Genomic DNA, 10,000 nt, shown 5'->3' on the forward strand with positions numbered 1-10,000 from the left:
TGTGTGTTGCCTCCCTCTCTCTGTGTGTGCCTCTCTCTTGCCTCCTCTCTGTGTGTGTGTTGCCTTCCCTCTCTGTGTGTGTGTTGTGTGTGTATTAATGTGTGTGTGTTACAGCATGCAGTGGAAGCCGTATGGAAGGCGGTGGAGGACATGCTGACTCCAGAACAGCCACCTGAAGCTAGACATGCTGTCCTGCTGCTCCTCAGAGCTGTCATTCAGGGACAGGTACACACACACACACACACACAGAGACACACACACACAGAGACACACACACACACAGAGACACACACACACACAGAGACACACACAGAGACACACAGAGACACACAGAGACACACAGAGACACACAGAGACACACAGAGACACACAGAGACACACAGAGACACACAGAGACACACACACACACACACACACACACACACACACACACACACACACACACACACACACACATTATCTAGGAGGCGCCACAGAGAACAAGAAAGTATGTTGATTTCCTGTGTATGTTGCCTCCCTCTCTGTGTGTGTGTGTCTACCAGGGTGAGTGTCTGGGTCCTCTGCGGGCCTTCTTCTTCAAGGTGATCAGAGACTACCAGCCGTCCAATGAGGACCTGTCTGACAGGCTGGAGGTGTTCAAGGCCCTGACGGAGAACGGGAAGGACATCACGTACCTGGAGGAGGACATAGGTGAGACAACATCAACCCTTTTTACACTGTGACATGTGATGGTTCCACCCCACAGTCTTTGACCTGTAGATGGTTCCACCCCACAGTCTTTGACCTGTAGATGGTTCCACCCCACAGTCTTTGACCTGTAGATGGTTCCACCCCACAGTCTTTGACCTGTAGATGGTTCCACCCCACAGTCTTTGACCTGTAGATGGTTCCACCCCACAGTCTTTGACCTGTAGATGGTTCCACCCCCACAGTCTTTGACCTGTCGATGGTTCCACCCCACAGTTCCATGGTTCCCCCACAGTCTTTGACCTGTCGATGGTTCCACCCCACAGTCTTTGACCTGTAGATGGTTCCACCCCACAGTCTTTGACCTGTAGATGATTCCACCCCACAGTCTTTGACCTGTAGATGGTTCCACCCCACAGTCTTTGACCTGTAGATGGTTCCACCCCACAGTCTTTGACCTGTAGATGGTTCCACCCCACAGTCTTTGACCTGTAGATGGTTCCACCCCACAGTCTTTGACATGTAGATGGTTCCACCCCACAGTCTTTGACATGTAGATGGTTCCACCCCACAGTCTTTGACAGTCTTTGTAGATGGTTCCACCCACAGTCTTTGACATGTAGATGGTTCCACCCCACAGTCTTTGACATGTAGATGGTTCCACCCCACAGTCTTTGACATGTAGATGGTTCCACCCCACAGTCTTTGACCTGTGATGTAGATGGTTTCACCCCACAGTCTTTGACCTGTAGATGTAGATGGTTCCACCCACAGTCTTTGACCTGTAGATGGTTCCACCCCGCAGTCTTTGACCTGTAGATGGTTCCACCCCACAGTCTTTGACCTGTAGATGGTTCCACCCCACAGTCTTTGACCTGTAGATGGTTCCACCCCACAGTCTTTGACCTGTAGATGGTTCCACCCCACAGTCTTTGACATGTAGATGGTTCCACCCCACAGTCTTTGACCTGTAGATGGTTCCACCCCACAGTCTTTGACATGTAGATGGTTCCATCCCACAGTCTTTGACCTGTAGATGTAGATGATTCCACCCCACAGTCTTTGACCTGTAGATGTAGATGGTTCCACCCCACAGTCTTTGACCTGTAGATGGTTCCACCCCACAGTCTTTGACCTGTAGATGATTCCACCCCACAGTCTTTGACCTGTAGATGTAGATGGTTCCACCCCACAGTCTTTGACCTGTAGATGGTTCCACCCCACAGTCTTTGACATGTAGATGGTTCCACCCCACAGTCTTTGACATGTAGATGGTTCCACACCACAGTCTTTGACCTGTAGATGGTTCCACCCCACAGTCTTTGACCTGTAGATGTAGATGATTCCACCCCACAGTCTTTGACCTGTAGATGTAGATGGTTCCACCCCACAGTCTTTGACATGTAGATGGTTCCACCCCACAGTCTTTGACCTGTAGATGGTTCCACCCCACAGTCTTTGACCTGTAGATGGTTCCACCCCACAGTCTTTGACCTGTAGATGGTTCCACCCCACAGTCTTTGACCTGTAGATGGTTCCACCCCACAGTCTTTGACCTGTAGATGGTTCCACCCCACAGTCTTTGACCTGTAGATGGTTCCACCCCACAGTCTTTGACCTGTAGATGGTTCCACCCCACAGTCTTTGACCTGTAGATGGTTCCACCCCACAGTCTTTGACATGTAGATGATTCCACCCCACAGTCTTTGACCTGTAGATGGTTCCACCCCACAGTCTTTGACATGTAGATGATTCCACCCCACAGTCTTTGACCTGTAGATGTAGATGGTTCCACCCCACAGTCTTTGACCTGTAGATGTAGATGGTTCCACCCCACAGTCTTTGACCTGTAGATGTAGATGGTTCCACCCCACAGTCTTTGACATGTAGATGTAGATGGTTCCACCCCACAGTCTTTGACCTGTAGATGTAGATGGTTCCACCCCACAGTCTTTGACCTGTAGATGTAGATGGTTCCACCCCACAGTCTTTGACATGTAGATGGTTCCACCCCACAGTCTTTGACATGTAGATGGTTCCACCCCACAGTCTTTGACCTGTAGATGTAGATGGTTCCACCCCACAGTCTTTGACATGTAGATGTAGATGGTTCCACCCCACAGTCTTTGACCTGTAGATGGTTCCACCCCACAGTCTTTGACCTGTAGATGGTTCCACCCCACAGTCTTTGACCTGTAGATGGTTCCACCCCACAGTCTTTGACCTGTAGATGGTTCCACCCACAGTCTTTGACCTGTAGATGGTTCCACCCCACAGTCTTTGACCTGTAGATGGTTCCACCCCACAGTCTTTGACATGTAGATGGTTCCACCCCACAGTCTTTGACCTGTAGATGGTTCCACCCACAGTCTTTGACCTGTAGATGGTTCCACCCCACAGTCTTTGACCTGTAGATGGTTCCACCTCACAGTCTTTGACATGTAGATGGTTCCACCCCACAGTCTTTGACATGTAGATGGTTCCACCCCACAGTCTTTGACCTGTAGATGGTTCCACCCCACAGTCTTTGACCTGTAGATGATTCCACCCACAGTCTTTGACCTGTAGATGGTTCCACCCCACAGTCTTTGACCTGTAGATGGTTCCACCCCACAGTCTTTGACCTGTAGATGGTTCCACCCCCACAGTCTTTGACCTGTAGATGGTTCCACCCCACAGTCTTTGACCTGTAGATGATTCCACCCCACAGTCTTTGACCTGTAGATGATTCCACCCCACAGTCTTTGACATGTAGATGGTTCCACCCCACAGTCTTTGACCTGTAGATGGTTCCACCCCACAGTCTTTGACATGTAGATGGTTCCACCCCACAGTCTTTGACCTGTAGATGTAGATGATTCCACCCCACAGTCTTTGACCTGTAGATGGTTCCACCCCACAGTCTTTGACCTGTAGATGGTTCCACCCCACAGTCTTTGACCTGTAGATGGTTCCACCCCACAGTCTTTGACCTGTAGATGGTTCCACCCCACAGTCTTTGACATGTAGATGGTTCCACCCCACAGTCTTTGACCTGTAGATGGTTCCACCCCACAGTCTTTGACCTGTAGATGGTTCCACCCCACAGTCTTTGACCTGCAGATGGTTCCACCCCACAGTCTTTGACCTGTAGATGGTTCCACCCCACAGTCTTTGACCTGTAGATGGTTCCACCCACAGTCAGTCTTTGACCTGTAGATGGTTCCACCCCACAGTCTTTGACCTGTAGATGGTTCCACCCCACAGTCTTTGACCTGTAGATGGTTCCACCCCACAGTCTTTGACCTGTAGATGGTTCCACCCCACAGTCTTTGACATGTAGATGGTTCCACCCCACAGTCTTTGACATGTAGATGGTTCCACCCCACAGTCTTTGACCTGTAGATGGTTCCACCCCACAGTCTTTGACCTGTAGATGGTTCCACCCCACAGTCTTTGACCTGTAGATGGTTCCACCTCACAGTCTTTGACATGTAGATGGTTCCACCCCACAGTCTTTGACATGTAGATGGTTCCACCCCACAGTCTTTGACCTGTAGATGGTTCCACCCCACAGTCTTTGACCTGTAGATGGTTCCACCCCACAGTCTTTGACCTGTAGATGGTTCCACCCCACAGTCTTTGACCTGTAGATGGTTCCACCCCACAGTCTTTGACCTGTAGATGGTTCCACCCCACAGTCTTTGACCTGTAGATGGTTCCACCCCACAGTCTTTGACCTGTAGATGGTTCCACCCCACAGTCTTTGACCTGTAGATGGTTCCACCCCACAGTCTTTGACATGTAGATGATTCCACCCCACAGTCTTTGACCTGTAGATGGTTCCACCCCACAGTCTTTGACATGTAGATGATGGTTCCACCCCACAGTCTTTGACCTGTAGATGTAGATGGTTCCACCCCACAGTCTTTGACCTGTAGATGTAGATGGTTCCACCCCACAGTCTTTGACCTGTAGATGTAGATGGTTCCACCCCACAGTCTTTGACATGTAGATGTAGATGGTTCCACCCCACAGTCTTTGACCTGTAGATGTAGATGGTTCCACCCCACAGTCTTTGACCTGTAGATGTAGATGGTTCCACCCCACAGTCTTTGACATGTAGATGGTTCCACCCCACAGTCTTTGACCTGTAGATGTAGATGGTTCCACCCCACAGTCTTTGACCTGTAGATGTAGATGGTTCCACCCCACAGTCTTTGACATGTAGATGGTTCCACCCCACAGTCTTTGACATGTAGATGGTTCCACCCCACAGTCTTTGACATGTAGATGGTTCCACCCCACAGTCTTTGACATGTAGATGTAGATGGTTCCACCCCACAGTCTTTGACCTGTAGATGGTTCCACCTCACAGTCTTTGACATGTAGATGGTTCCACCCCACAGTCTTTGACCTGTAGATGGTTCCACCCCACAGTCTTTGACCTGTAGATGGTTCCACCCCACAGTCTTTGACCTGTAGATGATTCCACCCCACAGTCTTTGACCTGTAGATGGTTCCACCCCACAGTCTTTGACATGTAGATGGTTCCACCCCACAGTCTTTGACCATGTAGATGGTTCCACCCCACAGTCTTTGACCTGTAGATGGTTCCACCCCACAGTCTTTGACCTGTAGATGGTTCCACCCCACAGTCTTTGACATGTAGATGGTTCCACCCCACAGTCTTTGACCTGTAGATGGTTCCACCCCACAGTCTTTGACCTGTAGATGATTCCACCCCACAGTCTTTGACCTGTAGATGGTTCCACCCCACAGTCTTTGACCTGTAGATGGTTCCACCCCACAGTCTTTGACATGTAGATGGTTCCACCCCACAGTCTTTGACCTGTAGATGTAGATGGTTCCACCCCACAGTCTTTGACCTGTAGATGTAGATGGTTCCACCCCACAGTCTTTGACATGTAGATGGTTCCACCCCACAGTCTTTGACATGTAGATGGTTCCACCCCACAGTCTTTGACATGTAGATGGTTCCACCCCACAGTCTTTGACATGTAGATGGTTCCACCCCACAGTCTTTGACATGTAGATGTAGATGGTTCCACCCCACAGTCTTTGACCTGTAGATGGTTCCACCCCACAGTCTTTGACCTGTAGATGGTTCCACCCCACAGTCTTTGACCTGTAGATGGTTCCACCCCACAGTCTTTGACCTGTAGATGGTTCCACCCCCCCACAGTCTTTGACCTGTAGATGGTTCCACCCCACAGTCTTTGACCTGCAGATGGTTCCACCCCACAGTCTTTGACATGTAGATGGTTCCACCCACAGTCTTTGACCTGTAGATGGTTACACCCCACAGTCTTTGACCTGTAGATGGTTACACCCCACAGTCTTTGACCTGTAGATGGTTCCACCCCACAGTCTTTGACCTGTAGATGGTTCCACCTCACAGTCTTTGACATGTAGATGGTTCCACCCCACAGTCTTTGACATGTAGATGGTTCCACCCCACAGTCTTTGACCTGTAGATGGTTCCACCCCACAGTCTTTGACCTGTAGATGATTCCACCCCACAGTCTTTGACCTGTAGATGATTCCACCCCACAGTCTTTGACATGTAGATGATTCCACCCCACAGTCTTTGACATGTAGATGGTTCCACCCCACAGTCTTTGACCTGTAGATGGTTCCACCCCACAGTCTTTGACCTGTAGATGGTTCCACCCCACAGTCTTTGACCTGTAGATGGTTCCACCCCACAGTCTTTGACATGTAGATGGTTCCACCCCACAGTCTTTGACCTGTAGATGATTCCACCCCACAGTCTTTGACATGTAGATGGTTCCACCCCACAGTCTTTGACCTGTAGATGGTTCCACCCCACAGTCTTTGACATGTAGATGGTTCCACCCCACAGTCTTTGACCTGTAGATGTAGATGGTTCCACCCCACAGTCTTTGACCTGTAGATGGTTCCACCCCACAGTCTTTGACCTGTAGATGGTTCCACCCCACAGTCTTTGACCTGTAGATGGTTCCACCCACAGTCTTTGACATGTAGATGGTTCCACCCCACAGTCTTTGACCTGTAGATGGTTCCACCCCACAGTCTTTGACCTGTAGATGGTTCCACCCCACAGTCTTTGACCTGTAGATGGTTCCACCCCACAGTCTTTGACCTGTAGATGGTTCCACCCCACAGTCTTTGACCTGTAGATGGTTCCACCCCACAGTCTTTGACCTGTAGATGGTTCCACCCCACAGTCTTTGACCTGTAGATGGTTCCACCCCACAGTCTTTGACCTGTAGATGGTTCCACCCCACAGTCTTTGACCTGTAGATGGTTCCACCCCACAGTCTTTGACATGTAGATGGTTCCACCCCACAGTCTTTGACCTGTAGATGGTTCCACCCCACAGTCTTTGACCTGTAGATGGTTCCACCTCACAGTCTTTGACATGTAGATGGTTCCACCCCACAGTCTTTGACATGTAGATGGTTCCACCCCACAGTCTTTGACCTGTAGATGGTTCCACCCCACAGTCTTTGACCTGTAGATGGTTCCACCCCACAGTCTTTGACCTGTAGATGGTTCCACCCCACAGTCTTTGACCTGTAGATGGTTCCACCCCACAGTCTTTGACCTGTAGATGGTTCCACCCCACAGTCTTTGACCTGTAGATGGTTCCACCCCACAGTCTTTGACCTGTAGATGGTTCCACCCCACAGTCTTTGACCTGCAGATGGTTCCACCCCACAGTCTTTGACATGTAGATGGTTCCACCCCACAGTCTTTGACCTGCAGATGGTTCCACCCCACAGTCTTTGACATGTAGATGCTTCCACCCACAGTCTTTGACATGTAGATGGTTCCACCCCACAGTCTTTGACCTGTAGATGGTTCCACCCCACAGTCTTTGACCTGTAGATGATTCCACCCCACAGTCTTTGACCTGTAGATGGTTCCACCCCACAGTCTTTGACCTGTAGATGGTTCCACCCCACAGTCTTTGACATGTAGATGGTTCCACCCCACAGTCTTTGACATGTAGATGATTCCACCCCACAGTCTTTGACCTGTAGATGGTTCCACCCCACAGTCTTTTGACAGTCGTTACACTACCATGTTACCATGTTACAGAGTCTGTCCACGAGATATTCACTTGCCCAATGAATAGCCCAACTGGGACCCTTGAGAAAGATATTGACTGATTGGTCATGATATGTTTGACTGACTGGTCAGGATATGTTTGACTGATTTGGTCACGATATGTTTGACTGACTGGTTGATTTAATTTATTGATCACCTGCAGCTGGGTTTGTCCTGCTGTGGATGGACATTGGTCTGACCGCTGACTTCCTCCACGTCCTGGTCAACCTGGTCAAGTTCAACAGCTGCTACCTCGACCAGAACGTATCCGTCATGGTCCAGTAAGAACACACACAGTCGTGTCCAGCTAACCTAGTGGGGACACACAATTCAGTCCCATTCAAAATACTATTTTCCCTAACCTTTAATCCCTAACCTTAATCCCTAACCTGTACCCTAACCCTTAATCCCTAACCTTAATCCCTAACCTGTACCCTAACCCTTAATCCCTAACCTTAATCCCTAACCTGTACCCTAACCCTTAATCCCTAACCTTAATCCCTAACCTGTACCCTAACCTTAACTCGAAACCCTAGCTCCTAACCCTCAACCTAACTCTAACTCCTAACACTATTTCTACCCTAAACCCCACTAGAAATTGCATTTGACCTTGTGGGGACTAACAAAATGTCCCCAGTTGGTCAAATGTTTATTTTATTATTATTGTGGGGTCACACACACACACACACACACACAATTTTTGTTAGTATAATATTTTTGTGGGGTCTTCTGATTAGTTAAACACACACACGCACACGCTAGGTCTCAGTGTGTGTGGTTTTGTCCAACAGGAAGATCTGTCTGCTGTGTAACCGGACAACAGCCTCGACAGACATTGAGGTAATATTTAATTTACTCTGCAGACATTGAGGTAATATTTAATTTACTCTGCAGACATTGAGGTAATATTTAATTTACTCTGCAGACATTGAGGTAATATTTAATTTACTCTGCAGACATTGAGGTAATATTTAATTTACTCTACAGACATTGAGGTAATATTTAATTTACTCTGCAGACATTGAGGTAATATTTTATTTACTCTGCAGACATTGAGGTAATATTTTATTTACTCTGCAGACATTGAGGTAATATTTTATTTACTCTGCAGACATTGAGGTAATATTTAATTTACTCTACAGACATTGAGGTAATATTTAATTTACTCTGCAGACATTGAGGTAATATTTAATTTACTCTGCAGACATTGAGGTAATATTTAATTTACTCTGCAGACATTGAGGTAATATTTAATTTACTCTGCAGACATTGAGGTAATATTTAATTTACTCTGCAGACATTGAAGTAATATTTAATTTACTCTGCAGACATTGAGGTAATATTTAATTTACTCTGCAGACATTGAGGTAATATTTAATTTACTCTGATGTCGAGGTTTTACAACTCTGGACTTTTTATTCATGAGGTCATTAACCCTTACGTGTGTGTGTGTCGTCTCTGTGTGTGTCTCTGTGTGTGTGTGTGTCGTCTCTGTGTGTGTGTGTGTCGTCTCTGTGTGTGTGTGTGTCGTCTCTCTGTGTGTGTGTGTGTGTCTCTGTGTGTGTGTGTGTGTGTCGTCTCTGTGTGTGTGTGTGTGTGTGTGTCTCTGTGTGTGTGTGTGTGTCGTCTCTGTGTGTGTGTGTGTGTCGTCTCTGTGTGTGTGTGTGTGTCGTCTCTGTGTGTGTGTGTGTCGTCTCTGTGTGTGTGTGTGTGTCGTCTCTGTGTGTGTGTGTGTGTCGTCTCTGTGTGTGTGTGTGTGTCGTCTCTGTGTGTGTGTCGTCTCTGTGTGTGTGTGTGTGTGTCGTCTCTGTGTGTGTGTGTGTGTGTCGTCTCTGTGTGTGTGTGTGTGTGTGTCGTCTGTGTGTGTGTCGTCTGTGTGTGTGTCGTCTGTGTGTGTGTGTCGTGTGTGTGTGTGTGTCGTCTGTGTGTGTGTGTGTGTGTGTGTGTGTGTGTGTGTGTGTGTCGTCTCTGTGTGTGTGTGTGTCGTCTCTGTGTGTGTGTGTCGTCTCTGTGTGTGTGTGTCGTCTCTGTGTGTGTGTGTGTGTGTCGTCTCGGTGTGTCGTCTCGGTGTGTGTGTGTCGTCTCGGTGTGTGTGTGTCGTCTCGGTGTGTGTATGTTCAGATGGCTCTACAGGTGCTGGATGCGGTGGTGTGTTATAACTGCCTCCCCTCTGACTCCCTCACCGTCTTCATCATCACTCTCTGTCGCACCGTCA

The 10,000-nt window shown here is 48.5% G+C and overlaps 1 protein-coding gene across 15 annotated transcripts in view; it reads left to right on the forward strand.

The window, feature by feature from the left end:
- The first annotated feature begins 117 nt into the window (after nucleotides 1–117).
- The window catches only part of LOC127922504 (tuberin-like), a 52,697-nt gene continuing 42,814 nt past the window's right edge, over nucleotides 118–10,000 (forward strand). For 14 of the 15 annotated variants that reach the window (XM_052506364.1, XM_052506359.1, XM_052506360.1 and 11 more), the window contains exons 1-5: nucleotides 119–225; nucleotides 543–690; nucleotides 7,949–8,066; nucleotides 8,577–8,625; nucleotides 9,907–10,000. The exon at nucleotides 9,907–10,000 is cut by the window's right edge and continues 32 nt beyond it. In XM_052506364.1, coding sequence (XP_052362324.1) covers nucleotides 151–225; nucleotides 543–690; nucleotides 7,949–8,066; nucleotides 8,577–8,625; nucleotides 9,907–10,000 — 484 coding nt within the window. In that variant the 5' untranslated portion in view covers nucleotides 119–150. Of the gene's footprint in view, nucleotides 226–542; nucleotides 691–7,948; nucleotides 8,067–8,576; nucleotides 8,626–9,906 lie in introns of all 15 variants that reach the window. The other variant, XM_052506372.1, reaches the window with a different exon arrangement.

This window comes from Oncorhynchus keta, unplaced genomic scaffold, assembly GCF_023373465.1.
Source record: "Oncorhynchus keta strain PuntledgeMale-10-30-2019 unplaced genomic scaffold, Oket_V2 Un_contig_26008_pilon_pilon, whole genome shotgun sequence".
Lineage (NCBI taxonomy): Eukaryota > Metazoa > Chordata > Actinopteri > Salmoniformes > Salmonidae > Oncorhynchus > Oncorhynchus keta.